The 18,578-nt window shown below is 49.6% G+C and overlaps 1 protein-coding gene across 10 annotated transcripts in view; it reads right to left on the minus strand.

Annotated features, from left to right (window-relative positions):
- Window positions 1–7,298: 7,298 nt before the first annotated feature.
- Window positions 7,299–18,578, minus strand: part of TIPARP (TCDD inducible poly(ADP-ribose) polymerase) — a 31,627-nt gene continuing 20,347 nt past the window's right edge. For all 10 annotated transcript variants that reach the window (XM_030456475.1, XM_030456480.1, XM_030456481.1 and 7 more), the window contains 4 exons: window positions 13,611–13,779; window positions 12,078–12,259; window positions 8,527–8,802; window positions 7,299–8,059 (listed from right to left, as the gene is read on the minus strand). In XM_030456475.1, the coding sequence (XP_030312335.1) occupies window positions 7,612–8,059; window positions 8,527–8,802; window positions 12,078–12,259; window positions 13,611–13,779 (1,075 nt within the window). In that variant the 3' untranslated portion in view covers window positions 7,299–7,611. The remainder of the gene's footprint in view (window positions 8,060–8,526; window positions 8,803–12,077; window positions 12,260–13,610; window positions 13,780–18,578) is intronic.

An 18,578-nucleotide genomic window follows, 5' to 3' on the forward strand; every position in this document is an offset into this window, starting at 1 on the left:
AGGGCTGATCTGGAGTGCCAGGGCTGCAAGGGGGGATTAAAAGAAATGCAGATTTATGGCAGAGGGCCCGTTTTTTTGGCACCAGAGGTGGATTTCCTGGCTGAGTGCTAATACCAAAGTGCAGATCCTCTGTTCTAGGTTAGCAAAGGGAAATCCCAGCAATTCATGGCACAGCATTAAAACTCAGGAGTCTAAAAATAGCATGGAAGGCTTGGGCTGGAAAAAGCAAACAGACAAACAGACAAACAAACACAAAACCACTGACAACAATAAAAATTAAAAGGAAAACCTCAGCTTTTTTTTTTTTTCTTGCTTTTTTTGAAAGCAGGACTGCTGCATGCAACCCCAGGAGCTGCTTTCCAAGTGCCAGGGCCTGAAGGGCAGGATGAGAACAGGCAAAGCTCCAGGTGGGATGGCTGCAGGAGCAGTCTCTGTGTGCTCATTTCTTTCCATTTTCCCTGGGATCCTGACAACAACCCCACCTTGGCACCCCTTGGATTCACATCCTGGCTGTCTGACCAGCAAATAATTGAGGTTTGTTCTGCTCCAGCCCCTCATCCCAGGGGGTTTTGTGGTGAGACAGGGATGAGAAACAGCTCCAGGGCTGGACCTGCCTTCCTCTTCCAGTTATATCCCCTCAAATCCATGGGAAGGAGGAGGAGAAACAGGAGAATCCTTCCCCGTGCAGGGCCCTCCAAACACCACTGGGACATATCTGATGCTGTCCCACCATGGTGTGGGAACAACCAAGCATCCCCAGGCCAGGGAAATGGTGTCAGGGGCTGCAGGTTTCTCCCAGTTGCCTTAAATACCCCCTGGATTAACCAGTGAGGTTTCCTTGGGACCCAGAGGATGGCTGGGACACACAGCACTGTCCCAGGAGCTGAACAACCCTTGGAGCATCCTTGTCCCAGGGAGACCCTTTGGGCATTCTCCTCTGCACGAGGCCTCTTTGCAATGTGCCTCCCTCTTTGGGAAAGCAAAGTTAATGAGGATTTCTGGTGGTTTTCCCTTGGAAACGGAGTTTCTCAGGGATTTACACTCTCTGAGTGGAGGTGGTCAGGAGCAGGCAGTGGGATATTTATGCAGCTGGCTGATCAGGTTGCTGTTGTGCAGCTTTGCCAGAGGTCCCACCAATTCATTCTCAGACCTGACTCATTACAGCTCATTGAGTGAGCACTTGGGGCTGGCAGTACCCAGGGTTGTTTTGCCAGCATTTTTGAGCATCCATAAAAATTGAGCAACCTGGAATGAAACCCACACCCCCAGAGCTCATGAGGTCCCTGTCAGGCCTGGTCTCAGGGTGCACACACAGCTCCCATCAATGTTAATTAATGCCCCTTACAGAGGCCCAGCAGAGGGAAAATGCACCCCAGAAGGCAGAGGAAATCTCTGGATGTTTATCAGACAGGTAATGATCCCTGCCCTGCAGCTGGGGATTTATTGAGCACCAGAGCTGGAGCTGTTTGGGCTTCACCTCCCCCTCAAAAGCCAGGAGCTCCATTGCAGACCCAAAGACTGCCAAAGAAATTCAGCCACGTTGTGGCTGTGCCACAGCAGCAGATGATTTAACACACAAAAGAAAAAATAAAATAAATAACCCCCAGCAGCCCCCCCTGCAGCAGGGGAGTGCTCAGCACCTGCTGGGTTTGCAGCACGGATTTAAATACAGCCCTGCCTCAGAGCTGCACGGCCAAGTACAAAGAAAGAAAGAAATAGATAAATCAGGAAAAAAAATCTCATCTGCTGGACACAAGGTGCTGGGAGCCCCCTGGCACCCACTGCTCTGCCTGCAGGCTGGGAGAGGAAGGAGATGCAGAGCTGTCAGGAAGGTTTCTCCTGGATGTGGCACTTTCCCCCTCTGTCCCTGTCCCCAGCAGAGCTGAGCTGGGCAATCTGCTGCTGCTGCTGCCCCCCTTATCCTCCCCAGCATCCCAGTGCTGAGCAAAGAGCATCCCCCTGCCTGCCCCAGCACTGCTGCCCTCAGCAGGGTGAGCACACAGCCCCAGAATGGGTTGGGGCAGGATATTTAGGGACCTAAAACCCACGCAGTGCCCCCCCTGCCATGGTCAGGGACACCTCCCACAGTCCAGGGTGCTCCAAGCCCCATCCAACCTTCAACACTGCCAGGGAAGGGGCAGCCACAGCTTCTCTGGGAAACCCAGGGGCTCAGCACCCTCACCCCAAAGGATTTCATCCTAAAATCTCATCTCAGTCCCTCCTCTTCCAGTTTAAACCCATCCCCCTCATCCCATCCCTCCAGCAGATCCTGCCCATCCCATGGGTGGCTCAGGGATGTGCCACCCCCTCAGGGGACAGGAGATCCCAGGGAAAAAGCAGCTTCTGGACACACAGCCATGTGCCTGGGGTTTACCAAAGGCACCATCAGCCCCTCACCTCCAGGCATCCTTTTCTCCCCCAGCTCCCTGGGTGCTGCCACAGGACCTGGCAGAGCTGCTGCCCCCAGCCTGCACGCTCCAGAAATCCACCCAAGCTGCCCAAGCACCACTCTGGGACAGAACAAGACCTCCCCAAGACTTCTAAAGGTTTCACAACCCCTGCCAGGAACCCAAGCCTCCTTCTGCAAGAGGAAGAATTCTCCTCCTCCTCCCAGCTGAGCAGCCCGGGGAGGTGAAGCAGAGTTCATCCCATGCCTCACTGCACCTTGGGCTGTCTCAGCATTTTCAGGCTTCAGCTGTAGATCTGAGGTGATGAAAACCCAGCAGCAAAGCTTTGCTAGGGGCAGGAGGTCAACTGATGCTAGGAAGCAGCCAGCAAGCTGGGCCAGGCCCAGGTTGTGCTTTTGGTGCAATATTCCTCACGTACCTGGCATGGTGCTGGCAGGAACTGCTCCTTGGTGTGCAGTCTGGGGGGCTCCAGGACGTGGTAAAACAATGGGGACTCCTCTAAACACTCCTGCAGCTTTACTGAGATCTGCTTCAGGTGCTGAGTGCTCTGGGAAAGGGGGAGGCAAGAGGGGGAAGCACCTGAAAGGGCCCCATCAGCAGGAGAGCTCTGACCTCAGCAGATCCCAGCTGGAGATTACCTGGAGGAGGTGTCAGCCCCAGCCCCACATCCCAGGGAACATTCAAGGATGCAAACCTGGAGTTCATGGGAAAGGAGCAGGAAGCTGAGGCCATGCTGGTGTTTACTGCAGAGCTTCCTGAGCCTGTCCTTGTGCAGCCTGGCACACCAGGCCTGCTGGGAGGGGGGTTTCCAATCAAATCCTCTCCTGGTGGGCAGCTGGGGGAATTCCTGCATGGAACGTGGTGGCTCAGGACTTTTCTGAAGGAGCTCCTGGCTCCCACACATCTGCACATGGTGTGTCCTGGCATGCAGCACGATAAAGCCTGGAGGACTGAAACACCATTGCAGGGGGATATCAGGCTTTACCTTTTTCTCCCCTGAAGGGAAGGACATCAAATGCCTCCCAAACCTCAGCGTCAGCCATCCCCAGCCAGGGGCTGGAGTCACAGATTGCTCTGCCAGCACCTGGGGGTGAATTCTTCTACAAACTGAGCATCCAGGAGGGCAGGACAGGCCCCTGATGAGAACACTGGTTTAGAAATGATAGAATGGGTTGGGTTGGAAGGGACCTTAAAGCTCATCCAATTCCAAGCCCTCTACATGGGCAGGGACACCTCCCACAGCCCAGGCTGCTCCCAGCCCCATCCAGCCTTCCAGGGGAGGGGGGCAAATGGAGTTTGATCTCTCACACTGGCCAAAAACTACATAAAGGTGATGTAAGAAGATATTGACACTCTTCTGGACCTCTGTTTTCCATCTTCCAGAGCAGACTTGCTGCACCTTGGATACAGCAGGGTTTGAGAGGGTTGTGCTTGGAGATCTGCTGCATGTACCCCAGGCAGAAACAACTGAAGAGATGCTCAGAGCAAACCCCCAGTGTGAAAAAAAGGAATGCACGATGGACAAACCACACAGAAGCTGGGGCAGAAGAGGCCAGGGGCTGGGAGCAAAGGGCTGCTCTGCCCTGGGAGGGATGGGTGCTGGGTGCTGCTCTGGGAGGGATGGGTGCTGGATCAGCCCCAGCACTGCTGCAAGGGGTAAACAGGACCCAGCCCTTTCCTGCACCCATTTCCCCTGCTAGAGGAAAACCAAAACCAAAGCACCTGCAGCAACACCACAGAACTCTCTGGACTTGTGCAGTGCCCCTGCCCCGAGCCCAGGCAGCTTTTTGTGCTGAGCAGGGAGGAATAAACTGAACCAAACCTGCTCACCCTGAGCCAGGCGTTTGGTTCTGCTCCCAGCAGGGATGCTGCTGGTTCCCAGGAGGTTTTTTTGCAGAACAAAACCAAAACCACTGACAAACCACCCAGTGTTTCTCTGAAAAGTCATTTCCAGTTTCACACCATGGAAAAAGACATCAGCAGGAGCCTCTGCAACCCTTCCCATTTCCCCCTGCAGCCTTCCAGAGAAGGCAGGGACAGGGAGGTCCCAGGGGCAGAGCTGTGCCTGGGGTGTGTTCCTGGGGGGCTTGAGATGCACCCCAGCACATCCCACTGGAGACCTGGAGGGGAGGATGTCCACGGGGTGCTGGGGAAGCAGCAGAGGAGATGTGTGGCTGCTCTTGGAAAAATTCCAGCCTCAACTTTTATCCCTCTGTGTGGGTTCACAGGATCAGTGAAGGGTGAGGGGGAAATGAGGATAAACCCAGAGGCACCCAAACTTTGGTCTGTCTGTATTTTGCCAGAGGAGCAAGGAGGATCCTGCTGGGAGCAGAGCAGCCTGGCAGCAGGACAGCCCATCCCATCCCATCCCATCCCACATGGAGCCTTGCTGCTGGCAGGAAGGGGAGCAGCCAGACCCCCCAAACCAACCCCACCTCTGCTGGGTGCTTCCCCAAACACAAAGCTGTCCCCCCAGCTGCTCCCCCAGGGTGTTCTGCAGGGCAGTGAGGAGGGGACAGGGAGCATCCCCCCCTCCATTATCCTGGGAAGGGATGTACAGCCAGCTCCTGCTCATTCTCAGAGCTCTGGGAACACAGAGCAGAGCCCAGAAGGCCCCCCTGGCACACAGCATCAGCACTGCCACCCCCACACCACCCACCAGCAGCTTCCCAGAGTGACAGAGCTGCTCCCACAGCATCTGTCCTCACCTGCCATTTCCATCCTGACACAGCCAGATCTTTATCACCAATACCCAGTTTCACCTGGTTTCACCCTCCAGTTCATGCCAGGTGGCACCCCCAGAGCAGGGCAGGATGACACCAGTAGCTGCTGGAGCCAGGCAAAGCCCCCAGCCCCTGGGGGGGGGGACAAAGGACGTGGGCAGGGACCAAGTTCAACAACAACAACAAACACCTCCACCCCCAGAGTCACACAGAGCTGTGACCATTCCCTCCCTGCACCCAGCTGGGATCCCAACCCAACCTCCAGGGCAAGGGGAAATGGGGTCCTGAGCCCTCCCTGCAGGACCACACCAGGTACTGAGGAGCTGCTCCCATGGTTTGTACACTCAGAAGGGGTTGGCAGGGAAACCATGTAAATATTGTCAGGGTGTTGGCACCACCGAGCCCTGCAGCCCTGCCAAGGTGCTCAGGAAGAAAGTCTGGAGAGGGGTAGGGTCAGGAGAACCACCCCAGGAACAGCACGGGGCTGGGGGAACAGCCCTCAGGCACAGGAAACAGCTCCATTACAACCCCCAAAGAAGAAATACAACCAAAGAAATGCAACCAAAGAAAATGCAACCAGAGAAACACAACCAGTTTCCCCCTGGCCAGCCTGAGAGGGACCAGCCCACACCCAGGCTCTGCAGCCCCCCCATTTCTCCTCCCTCAGCCATGCTCCCACCTCCCCCTCACATCAGTCACCAGAACATCATCACCCTCACCCAAATCTTTGTCTCTTCAGCTAAGTGGGAAGTCCCATTTCTGAAGTCACATCATAGAATCCTGGTACCAGACAGCATGAGAGGGAAGGGACCTTAAAGCCCCCCCAGTGCCACCCCTGCCATGGTCAGGGACACCTCCCACAGCCCAGGGTGCTCCAAGCCCCATCCAACCTTCAGCACTGCCAGGGATGGGGCAGCCACAGTTTCTGGGGGCACCCAGAGGCTCAAGCACCCTCACCCCAAAAACCATCTCCCTAATACCTTCTCCTCCCTTTGCCCACGCTGCGGGCAGCAGCTCTGCACACAAGGACTTTCACCATCCCTCCTCAGCACCACCATGGCTGGGCCAAGGCCACCCGCAGCCCAGCTGCTGGGGGGCCTGGAGCTTGGGTGCCCCCAAAAAGCAAGCCAGAAGGTTTGGGAGGTTTTAACAGGAGCCAAGCTCAGCTCTCCCTCATCACCACCCCCCTTACCTTGCTGAAGCCATCCATCCCTACAGCCTGGAGCAGCTCCTCTGGGCTGCACCCCCAGAAGGTTCCTCCCATACCCCCCCAGATTTAATCCCTCCCCTGTGCTGCCCAGAGCCTCAGAAGGGATTTGGGAGTTAACTGGGAGCAGCTGCTTGGATCTTCCCCTTCATCTCACCTGCAGGAGATGAGGAGGCAGCTGGCAGGACAGCCCCAAGCAGGGGTGCTGGGGGAGCAGGAAAGGATTCTCTCCCATGGCAAACCCTCTCTTAATTAGGTGCCCACCTTCATTAGGTGCAGAGAGAGAGAGGCAGGAGGTGAACACAAACCCCAGGCTCAGCTGCAGGGCCCTCCCCACCCCACTCCTGGAGATCAGGGTGCTGGGAAAGGTGCTGCTGAGACCCCCACCACGAGGAGAGGATCCTGAGGAGCACAGAGCCCCTCTGACCCTGGCTTCAGGGACCACAGCTCCATCCTGCTGGACCACAACCTGCCTGGGACCAAACCTCCTGAGATTTTGGGGGAGTGAGTCAGGAGAGGATGGCCCAGTGGCCACGGATCAATCAGTTTTAAATCAATTTAATATCAAGCCTCCTAAAGGGCTTTAAAGCCCCCCTGGACTCTGTGCTGTACTAACCCCATCCTGAGGGCTGCTTTTGGAGTCACAGGACCAGGAGGGTGAGAAGGGGCCTCAGGGATCCTCTAAGTCCATCTGTCCCACTCCAGCAGGAATATGAAAATGTTGTATTTACTTGTGTGGTCCTGCTTAACAACCCAGCCTAGGAGCAGGGTGTCAGCTTTGTAATCACTTCCAAAATACAGGAATTGATAACTTGGGGGGATCTCTTATTTAATGCACTTGGGGTGACAATGACCTGGTTCTGGTTATTAAAAATGGCCATTCAGACTGAGACCAGGGCATACACGTTTTTTTTAGCCCTTCTAAACATGCACAGGACACAGCTGGAGTTCTATCCGTACCCATTTTTAAACATGAATGTTTACTAACATAAATAAACAGTGTTTTATAACAAAAGGCACAGATTTTCAACTATAAACAATGGAAAAATATTTACAAATTTGCACAGACATAATCAAAGAGCAAGTGCACAATTGGTCAACCCAGATCTTCTTTCCTCTATGTTGAGATTTAGTTCCTTCCAAGCGAGTCAGTTCATCAGCAATGTCCAAATTCTTTTGTTTTTTATTTATTATTTTATTTTCCCCACAAAAGCTGCTAGCAATGCCAGGTAAGCGAGCTCATCCAAACCCAAGAACTTAGCAGCAGGAGTTTTCAGATGGAGACGGTGTTGCTGAGCTCTTCGTACTGGATAATGAAGTATGGGTAGCTCTGATCATCATTAAAAATGACAAAAATCTGAGGCTCAAAATAATTGTCCACGCAGGAGTCGTAGAGGTCGCTGGTGACGCTGCCGGGGTTGACAGGAGGAGGTCTCCTCATGGTGTGGTTGCCCACTGTGTACCTTCCTGTCAGGACTTTGGCCAGGAACATGTAATGAACTCCTCTGGGTGACCTTTTGGAAAAGTTGTGGGAATAGCTGGCTTTCCTGGCAAAGTAACTGCCCTGGCCAAACATGGTGGCGTGCTTCCCGCAGACCCGCGGGTCGAAGTTGTGCTTGCAGATCCCATCCACCACGTCCTGGGAGGTCCCGTGGAACAAGTGCCTTTCATTCATTATCCTGTCAAGCCCTGACATTTTTTTGGACATGTATTCCTTTTTCCTGGAATAGAGACAAAAAAACAAACAAACAAAAAAAGGAAAGTGGAGGTGAGCATTCGCCTCAGGTCTGTGAGGAAAAGGAGAGCTGTGAGAGGAGACAGGAAAACATTTCTGTGTGGGCAGCAGGGTGGCTCTTCCACTTTCTAGTAGAGTTTTTGTGTGAAATAAGTATTTCTTGAGCTGCTCCTGGGAGATGAAGTACTGCTGAAGGTGCTCATTGGACCTACTGGGCTGGACTTACTTTCTGAAGCTCTATGAAGTTGCATTCTACAGAAGTTATCAGCCCAGCATGCATGAAACCTCATGTCAGGGTAAGAGATGCTTCAAATAAAGCTTTCTTTTTCTTCAGAAAATCTGGAGTTTATGTATTCTACTTAATGAGCAATGCCTACCTGGCAGCCCACATGAAACAAATGCTTTAAGGCATTTTCCCACTCCAGTAACAGAACAGTGTTTGCATGGCCTTACCTTTTGTACTTCTCCCAAAGGAACTGATTCTGCACTCGCAGAATTTTCAGAATTTTATATTTGGTCTCTGGCACAGTCTTGTGGAACAGGTTATAAATGGTTCTGTAGCTTTTGTCTTCCTTCAGAACAGGCACTTGGATGAAGTCCTGAGATGGATCCATGTTAATCCAGGTTTCAGGATAGAAGTTTGGAGAGGTAAGAGCAGTGGGAGATAAGCCACGTGAGGAAGGCAGCTCAGCAGGCAGGGATGGTGCTGGGGAGCTGCCACCCAAGGTCCTGGTTTGGGGAAGGAGAAAAACATTGTGTTTGAACACTCACCAGCACCAGAGCTTCAAACCACATTTATTTCCTCACCAGTGCATCTTGAGCAATTGCTGCCCTTTGGTTCTGTTACAGTTTACAGCTCTTTAATGCTGGTTTTTCTTTTAACATGATCAGCCCAGCTATTTCTGCTATTTCAGTGACACCTCCCCCATGCAAACCTGGCACAAAGCTTTGGATTTCAGGGATGCTGTTCCACATCAGGAACCTTTCCTGCTCAGTGGTGTTTAAAAGCCTCCTGTGACCATTATGCACATTCTGGTTATGAACTACAGACAGCAGAATGCTACCAAGTACAATCAGTTTGGCTCCCAGCTATAACCAACTTCTGCTTTTAATTGCAGAAGAGGAGATGCCATGCTTCCAGTCCCTTATTTTCATTATATTCAGTCTCTGATTTACATTTGCCCAGGCCAGATGTAGATTTGAATTTGCAGTTGCTTTGTTGCTTTCCTTTCCTGGGACAGCCCAACATCTCCTGTCCTGGGTGGGGAACTGGGAAGCAGATGAACTGCTGTCCAGAACAGCCCTGGCAAGAAAGCAGCATCAGTACCCAAAAAAGAAGAGCCACCAGTAAAATCCAGTGAAGGACACCAACTGGGGGGTGGCAAGACTTTGCTCTTCTTCTTACTTGCACCTCTGTGGAGTTTTTCACACTCCTGAAGGTGCTAAATTTAGGCAGAGTGTGGCATTTGTGGCTTATGCTCACTTGATCATAATCTGGCCAAGTGAGCCTTACTCAACAGAATAATCCTTCCTTACCAGAGTTCTCCCTCTTATGTCAGGGAAAACACTCTGAACATGGAAAGCCTGCAGGGTCAGGCTCTGCAGACTCCAAGTGCACAGCTCTGCAGCTCCTGCCAGACTCAACCTCAGCTCTAAACCCCACGGGCGACCTTAAATTAAACGTCATTAAATTAAAGTTTAATGCACATTAAAATTCATGACACTTCTTAGGTCACTGTTCTGCTAACACCTCACTGCCAAAGCACGAGGGGAAAACCTGTTCTGCTTCAGAGGAAAAGGGAAGAGGAGATCCTTTGGGTGTTCACCTTGGTTTGACAGCATCCAAGGCCAAATCCTGCCTCCCTGCATCCAGACTCCTGGATTTCTCTGGCAGGAGTGACAGGCAGACTCAATTCCCTGCTTGTAAGGTACCCAGAGCAATCACAGAGCTGCTGCTGGTCCCTCCTCATTAGCCTGCTCTTCCCAGCAGAGCCACCATCATTAGCTGGATAAATACAAAGCCTGCTGCTATCCCCATCTTACCTACACAAATGCCTTTCAGAATATTTCATGCCAATGACACATGAGGCTGCAAGAAGCCTGGGAGATTTTTTTTTGTGTGTGTGACTCAGAAATAATTTAATGTCATTTTTGGATGGCAGGTTGAGCTTCTCAGGTCTAGGAAAAAAAGTGTGTGTGTGTGGGGGGGGGGGGGAAAGTTTATTTCTGAACTGATGCACTTGGTTTGGAGCAGAGAGAGTAAACTGTAAGAGCACCCACACTTCAGAGCTCTTTCAAGAAGTGTTCACATGGCATTCACCTGCTGCTCAAAGCTAAAAAGAGACTTCACCTGATTTGCATGGATTTGACTCAACTCAAACTTCTTCTCTCTGTTCTGTTAAACACAGAAACCCAGAAGATGGATTTTTCAGAGCAGGATGATTAAAACAGCAGTCTGCAATATTACAGTCTGCATTTATGATTTTTTTTTTCTTCCTAAAGGCAATAGCTAAAAAAATATTATTGTAGAACTTCTATTGGTCACACTTGGACTGGAAGCCCAAGCACAACCTAACAGTAAATGAAGTATTAAGGAGTAAGATATAAAACATTAGAAATACTGCAATCTTTTGGTGTGCTTCTGAGCAGTGTAAGCTATTTGTGGGCATTTATTACACAAGTGAAGCCAGCAGGAAATCAGCATTAGTTAACCACTATCACCATCTTCTCACACTTTCTACTCAATAATTCTTTCCCAATTTTATTACCATTTTATAGGCAGGTGTGAAGGGAAGGAAATAAAAGAAGTCTCAGGTAGCACTGTGTGGCCACCATAAATACTGCCTGCTTAAAGACAGCACCCAGAAATACTTAAAATACTCTTTTTGTTCCATGCTAAGAATTTGTAGATTTTTAAGCAAGCATTTCAAGGGCTTTAGATAAAGAAAACAAGAATGATGTTTGTTTCAGAACAACAAACATTTTAGAGCTTAGTTTACAGATCTGGCAGCTGGCATGAATAATTCAGTCAAGCCCTCAGGAGTGCAGACCCCTCAAGGGTCCATTCAATTGCTTAATTTTAGCCTATCTCAAAATTAGAGATGTATACTCTAGTGAAACAGTCACTGGCAGCAAAACACCAGATTACCCAAAAACCTTATTTTTAGCAAGATGAGAACCAAAATTGCTGTAACCAGAGAAGTCCACACTTGGTCACTTTACCCACATCCTCCCACTCTCTCTTTAAACATTTTGGGGCTTCCTTCCTGTAAAACCATACCTAAATATGTTTCCAACACCCAGGTGTTTTGAGGCTGTGCCCAAACCCAGGTTCCCCTGGCAGAGAGCAGTGGTAGCTAACCCAGCCCCCCCAGCTGCCAGGCAGGCTGCAGACTCCCACCCTCCCCTCACAGAACAGGGTGTTCCTCACTACTAAGTTCTGACAACAAGACTTCCAGCTGTGCTGGTGAAATCAGAGAAATGGCATTTTTATGGGCTGTAATCAAAAAGTGACTCCAGAGCAACACTTTGCTCACTCTGCCTTTGATGGGCAAGCGTGCTCCTCTCCCTCCAGTTGAGATGACCATAAAAGCCAAGCAGGCTCTAACTGTGCTTGGAAATGATAACGTGGCTTTTCACACTCATTTTTATGGGACCTGGAGGTGACAGCCTGGCAGCCAGCAGAGCTGGTGAGGTGCTGAAGGCAGGACAACATCTTGGCAAACTCCAAGTACATCTGTGCTTCTGATGTTCCGAGATCCACGAGGTACATGATAACCTTCAAGTAACAAGCAGAGCCCTGCAGTAAGGAGTTCCTCAAGATAAATATTATCTTGAGAAATAACAAGTGAGAGCTGCCAACATGACTCAGATCTTTCAATTATTTTGTTGTTATTTCTCCTGGTTTTCCTGCCCAGCACTGCCTATCTCCTCGCCACGTTTCAAGGAGCAGTTCTCAGAGGCAGAGGACAAATGCAACCTGTGCATTTTCCTGGGATACCTACTGCAAAAAGGGCATCAGCACCACGCAGGAGCGCAGCAGGGGCCTCCTCTTGATCTCTCTCCTGAAGCAGGCATTTTGCTGGAAGCCATCCTTGATGTTGAGGATATACTGATTGTGCCAGGTAACGAACCGAACCTCCTTCAGCCCCCGGCAGCTGGCTTCTTCTATCAGCCTCACAACAGGCTGTTCCAAGGAAAGAAACACAGAGATCAGAAATTACATGGTCAAAAAGTGGTGTTTTTTGCCAGAGACCTTAATGAATCCCTCTCTGTATTCCCTCCCTCTCCCCTGCTCTGAGGCACAAGTACACTCGGACCACTAAGAAGCATTCCCACCAAGGCTCTTGTATGGAACTGGTGCTGGTGCCATCAGATTGTTCCATACCAGATGTTATTCCTAATATCCAACCTAAAACTCCCCTGCCACAAATTATCTACTTTTTTTCTCTTTGCTCTCTGAATGTGAAAAGCAGAACTCTGCTACAGACCAATCTTTATTAACATAAACTCATCATTTTGCTTTCTCTTCTGCACTAGAGGAACCCAGTTCTTCTTGCTTCTCCTCGTGGGTCAAACACCCTCAACTTCTTGTTTGTGGTGCTTCCTTCCTACCCAGTCCCTGCATATTTATTTTCTTTCACTTGCAAAGCTCCAAACTGTACTCAGTGCTGTGCCTCAAGCTTCCAGCCAGGCTCAGAAAGTCAGTGTGACTTTAGAGGCACCAAAGAGATGAACGTGACCTGGCTCACACTGGTGGGGGGACTTCTGCTGCTGCCAAAATTATAAGATACTGCTGGGGTTTTATTCAAGATATTATATACAGCTCTGGTGAGCCAAAAATGAACCCTTAACTAGCACAGGTACTCCCAAGGCTTATTGGAGAGCTTCCTTAAGTATTCTGGGCTGGGTTTGGTTTGATGCAGCATAAAACTGTTTGACATTTGATTGGGATCTGTGTGTCCAGAACTGAGGTTGAAGAGTTGACATGGAAAACTGTGGCAGCTAAAGTCCAAAGGTCATTGGTGGCACTGTGCATAAATCATCACTGAACCCATTTAACCCAGGCAGACAGGAAAAGGTCCCTAAGGAGCAGGGTGGCAGCTGGGGGACCATGAGCTGGAGCAGTGGAAGACCCAACAAGTCATGTCCTGCACTGTGGAGCTTTTGAGGCTGGGTAAATAAATGTAAAGCTGCAAAGCTCAGTGGCAGCAGTAGTAAGAAGGCTGCAGAAAGCTGTCTTAAAACCAGATTTCAAGGGATTAGAAAGGACTTTCTTGGTACTGACACAGGTCAGTTTGGTCTGCCTGTGTGTCTCTGGTGTTCCCAGGGTAACCTGCAGCAGAGAAGAGTTCTCCTTTCATCACTTTTTCAGTTCAACACTGACCTTCTGGACTATCTGCCCCCACAAGAACTCCAAGCAACTTTCCCGAACGTTTGAGGAGGGAGCAGGCTCAAAACACAAAGTCTGCAGTATATATTGTACAAAGAGATTTGAGTTACATCCCCAAAGCAGGATTCTGGAGCGTGTTTAATACCTCAGAGTATTCTCTCCAGCCAAAGTGGTCCCTGCAGAAGTATTTCCAGACTGTGTAGTAGCTGGAGGTGGAGCTGGGGCAGGAAGGTGTGGACAGCCTCCTCATTTGGTCAAACTCAACAGTTTCATACAATTTCATAACATTCAAATCCACCCAAAACTCGTGTCCTCTGGAAAGAAAGAGAAAAACCAGGAATTCTCACCTCTGGTAATCCATTAAGCAAAGCAGACAGTCAGAACTACAGCTGGCCCAGTCACAACCCAGCAGGCTTCCTGCTCCAGTGGCGTTCACTCAGCATGCATGAATGGGACAAAAATCAATATACAGCTCCTCCACATTCTGAGCATACTAAGTAAATACATCACAAAACTATTTGCTGAAAGCAGGCACACACTATTCAAAAGGTTGTTCTTGTGAAAGTTGGTGCTTCAGGGAAGAAAAGAAAATGTAAACGGCTCCAGATGAGGAGCATCTGCTGCCAACCCACCAGAGAGCTGGAGTAGCTTTCATCACATGCAGCAGAGGAGAAGTAGCACGATATGAAAGAAACATGAGTTCACATTTTGCAGCCCACACTGAGGAATACTGGCTTTTTTCTGAGTGGCTGTGTTGCTGCTACAAAACCCAGCTTGCTAATGTGTTTCTAGGGCTGTTCCACTGGTCAGTGTTCAGAGACAGGAAAGGAAGGAGCAGCTTCAAGTGGAGCACAGAGCAATCGCTGCTTTATTAGCAATCAACAGCTGCAGAAACTCAGAGAAACGGAAATAAATGAGAGCAATACTCACTCCCTGCTAAAGGAACTTTTTTTTAGAGCTGGAATGAACACACTTCTACAGAAATACTGCTTATATGATTATTTTTCTGCTTCTGAACTCTCTGTACCAGTTGTCAGCTTGCTGCAGTTCAGGAACAGCCACTGACCACTGGGTCAGTAACTGGAACAACAGCAACTGGAAATGCAGCTTCTCAGACCACATACAAGTATTTCCTTTCCCTTCTTGACAGTAAACACATATCAAGCTGATACTTCAAATCTACAGCTCATTTTTAAAGCTTTGCCACACTGAGAGCAGCAACATAAAAGGCTGCCACATCAAGTGAGAGGTATTCTACACATCTCCATCAGGGGAGGAACACAGCTTTGCTTGGGGAGCCAGCAAAACTCCTGCCAGTTTCACACTGGGACTGCTTGGGATGCTGGAGTTTTATTACTTCCACAGAAAACTACTGCAGAGTTCCCACTTCAAAGAAATGGTGATCAGCTGGAATGATCATCCCTCCCCAGGAGGCAGAGGGGCAAAGCTGGTACCAGCACCAATTAACCACATGTGGGTCTGGGAAGTGCTAGGCCCAGTTTTAACACTTCAAATAAATTCAGATTGCTCTTTGTTTTCAGTAAACATTGTCAGAGACTTAAAGGTGCAGAGCTGTCCCAAAACTCACATCAAAATGTCCTCAAAATGCAACTCCAGGAGATACTTTTAAAATCCTTATCACACAGAGATCATTTTTTCTGCAGCTCCCCCAGCCCAAGCATGGGGTTTGTCCAACTCATCCTGGGGACCTTTCCTGCAGCAGAAGGAGCTCTGGGCAGCTTCCTTCAGTAACCAACCACCCACCAGCAACTTCTCCCCAGCTCCCTGCCTGGGCTTCTCTGAGGAACAGGCACAGGTTAATGCAGAGGATCAGTTTCTGTCCAGAGGATGCTATCACAGGACATCTGCCCAAGTTTTCACAGCGTGTTCCCGACGTGCGTCAACAGCCTCCTGAGCAGAGGGGGGAAGCAGCTTTCCTTCTCATCACCCCTGTCCTCCCAGCCCAGTGCATCCCACTGCCACCAGTTTGCCAGGGGAATGGTAGAGGACATTCCCAGCCCAAGGACTCCATCAGCAGACAGAACAAGAGACAAGTGGGACAGGGCAGAGGGGGGCAGGAGGAGAAGCAGCACCCAGCACAAGAAATGATCTGCAGGGAGGGACTGAAAGTAAATGGGAAAAAAACCCAAAACAAACCAAGAAAACCAACTTAAACACACTTTCCGGAGTGAAAAAAAGTCATGGATCACTCCACCTTCCTGGTATGTGGTCATTTTGTTCCATAACAACAAGCTGCAATCTGTTTTATTTGAAAACAATGTGTGAAACCATGAGGAAATCATCCCCTGCAGTACCAAGCTGTGCTGTTACTTCTGGTCCTCACAGGCACCACCAGAAGGATGATTTTTTCAGGTGGATTTCTTCAGGATTATATTTTCAATGCTGCTTTAGGGACAACTTGCTTTTTCTCGTTAAAACTTAGGTCTTAACAGTTCTGAATGTCAGTGCCTAATAAAACTGTAACTTTTGAGAGAAGTGTGTTTAGTGGTTGGGATGGTTGGTGTTGCCCTTCTGGGGTGAGGAGAGGGACTCACTGAGCAGGGCTTCCCTTGCACCTCCTAATCCCAGCACTGAATAAAGACCCCCAGATGCTGTGCTGCATTATGGTGTGAAACAAATCCCTAAAAAGACATTTCCCAGTGCAAACCCTCAGAATCCCAGCATTCCTTCTCTCTTGGAGGTCTCCTCAAGCCTAATGCCTTTACACAGTTCCCTGTACTCCAAAGACCTGGGGCCTACAAGGAAGTGCCAAGAAATGGACCTTTTCTTGTTGAATAAGTCAGTTGAAATGAAAGGTGGTAAAACCCAGAGAATTACTTAATTTTATTATCACTTTGCACGTTGCATGTGTTATAAGTGAAAACTGATAATGAGAAATGTTTGCAGTAAGTAAAATGAATCTGAAAATCAACATGCACTCTCAAGACCATAAAGATCATGCACCAGCAGAGTGAACTCCCCTGGAAGGAACCATGTGCTGCTCAGCATCCTAAAAGGGTAAGGAGCTGTAAAACTCTGAAGAGTAGAAAGCAAACTGCCCAGGTTTGGATGTGGCTGCTTCTAGCACTGCTGCACCACCCCCCAGACTGCACAGCCAGCTCCAGGCAAACAAACTCGGGTAACTTTCCTTCCCCTAAACAAACAAAACCTGTGCACAGCTGAGAGTGCATCTGTGGATCTCCTAAGATTGTGTTTGAGATAAGGCTGAGAGGCAGTGACAGCTTCCAGGGAGAGAGCAGCCTCTCTGGAAGCCAGGCCTTTGCCTGCAAAACCTGTGGAGAACATGCCAAATGATTTCTCAGTCCTGAAAAATGTAATGATTGTCTGCTGCTTCGGATGTCTTGCATTTTTGTAGCTCCCTCCTTCTGCTTCTGCTTTGTCAGCCTCCTCTGTAAGCACACTGAGGACAGGGTGGCCACTACTCACAGAAGGCTTTGGGCTGGAAGGGACCTTCAAGCTCATCCAGTTCCAGCCCCCTGCCATGGTCAGGGACCCCTCCCACAGCCCAGGGGGCTCCAAGCCCCATCCAGCCTGGGCTGAGACACTGCCAGGGAGGGGGTGTCCACAACCTCCCCTGTTAAGGGGAAAAACGCAACAAAAATCTTAAATAAATGCCTATTATGGATACTGTGTAGAAAAGCAGCTCTCTCCAATGATTTCTCCAAGAAAAACAAAGTCAAGGTGTTTTCTTGCTATTGTATCCTCCACCCATTCCCCTCAGCTGTGACCAAGCAGAAGCTCAGCAGATTCAGGATGTAACAGCAGAATGTTCCTGAAGCTCACACTTTGGTTAAATTGGGTCATTTTTCAAATTCCTAAGTGTCCAGAATGTTACACCCCATTAATTTCAATGGGAAAAAAGTGGCCAAAATACCTAAATACCCTGAAGTTCACACAATTATTTTATCCCTGAGTACTTTGACTAGGAACTTTTAAACTACACATTGTCTACCTAGCAAAAAACCTCTTTGGAATATCACTGCATTACCAACTCCTTCAAGTTCCAGCATTTAAGCTTTGAAATCCTAAAACCAGATCTAGCCAGGTTGTTTAACACTCACCCTTTGGCTAAAGCCTTTCCTCTGTATATCAGAAAGCCAGCTTACATAAAGCAGAGCCAGGAAGGGAAAAAAAAACAACCAAAAACCTAAAAAATGAGCTGTGATCCCAGCAAGCGATTGCGTGATAGCGTTCCTGGCTTCAGCCTGAAGACAGCAGTGATGAAAGCAAACCCGACAACTCTACCTCTCAGCTTCCCTGGGGCCTGAGCACGGGGGAAAAGACAGCACCAGCACCACCCCTCCAGAACAATGAGAACGGGAGATGCTGCTGGAGATGTTCCCCAGCATCACATCACTGCCTCTCCCCACCCCACAGTGCCTGCCTGCTTGTGGGCACCGTGGCCTCTGGGACTCCCTGTGGCTTATGGGCAACGCAGAGGAGGAAAAGCCAAAAAAATAAAAATAAATCAAGAATCAAGGACCCGGTGGGCCTGCTTTGTGCCCTGCAGGGAGCAGGAGGGACCAGAACTGCCATCCCAGGCAGGTGATGCACAGGTAACTGCACCCCTGGGACAGGCTCACGTGGCAACCAAACCCCGGGTACCACGGTGACAGCAGCAGCACAAACACACACACAAACACACACACACACACAAACACACACACACACACAAACACACACACACAAACACACACACACACACACACACACACACACACAACCTGCAATTAAAATCCTTTCTGCTGTGTTGGGGTGAGACAGACCCAACCCAACCCAACACTTCCTCTCAAGCTCCGTGTGTGTGGGGTCTGTGGCTCTTGACCCTTTTCTGGGGCAGTTTTGCAGCTATCACAATTAAACATTCAAAAAAAGATCTTTTGTTAGTCATGGGCTTTGAGGTCTCCACCTGGAAATACCAGTCTGGAGAAGAGGGGGAAGGAGCTGGGGAAGGTTACAGTTTGTCAGCTGCTTGGGAGAGCAGGAAATGTATTCAAATACCTTGGTGGGGCAAAGTGCTGCTCCCACTGCCTCTGCAGCAGGAACAGTCTCCAGCACAGCTTGGAACCAGCCAGGAAAACAACGCTGCCTT

This window comes from Calypte anna, chromosome 9 (genome assembly GCF_003957555.1).
Source record: "Calypte anna isolate BGI_N300 chromosome 9, bCalAnn1_v1.p, whole genome shotgun sequence".
Classification (NCBI taxonomy): domain Eukaryota; kingdom Metazoa; phylum Chordata; class Aves; order Apodiformes; family Trochilidae; genus Calypte; species Calypte anna.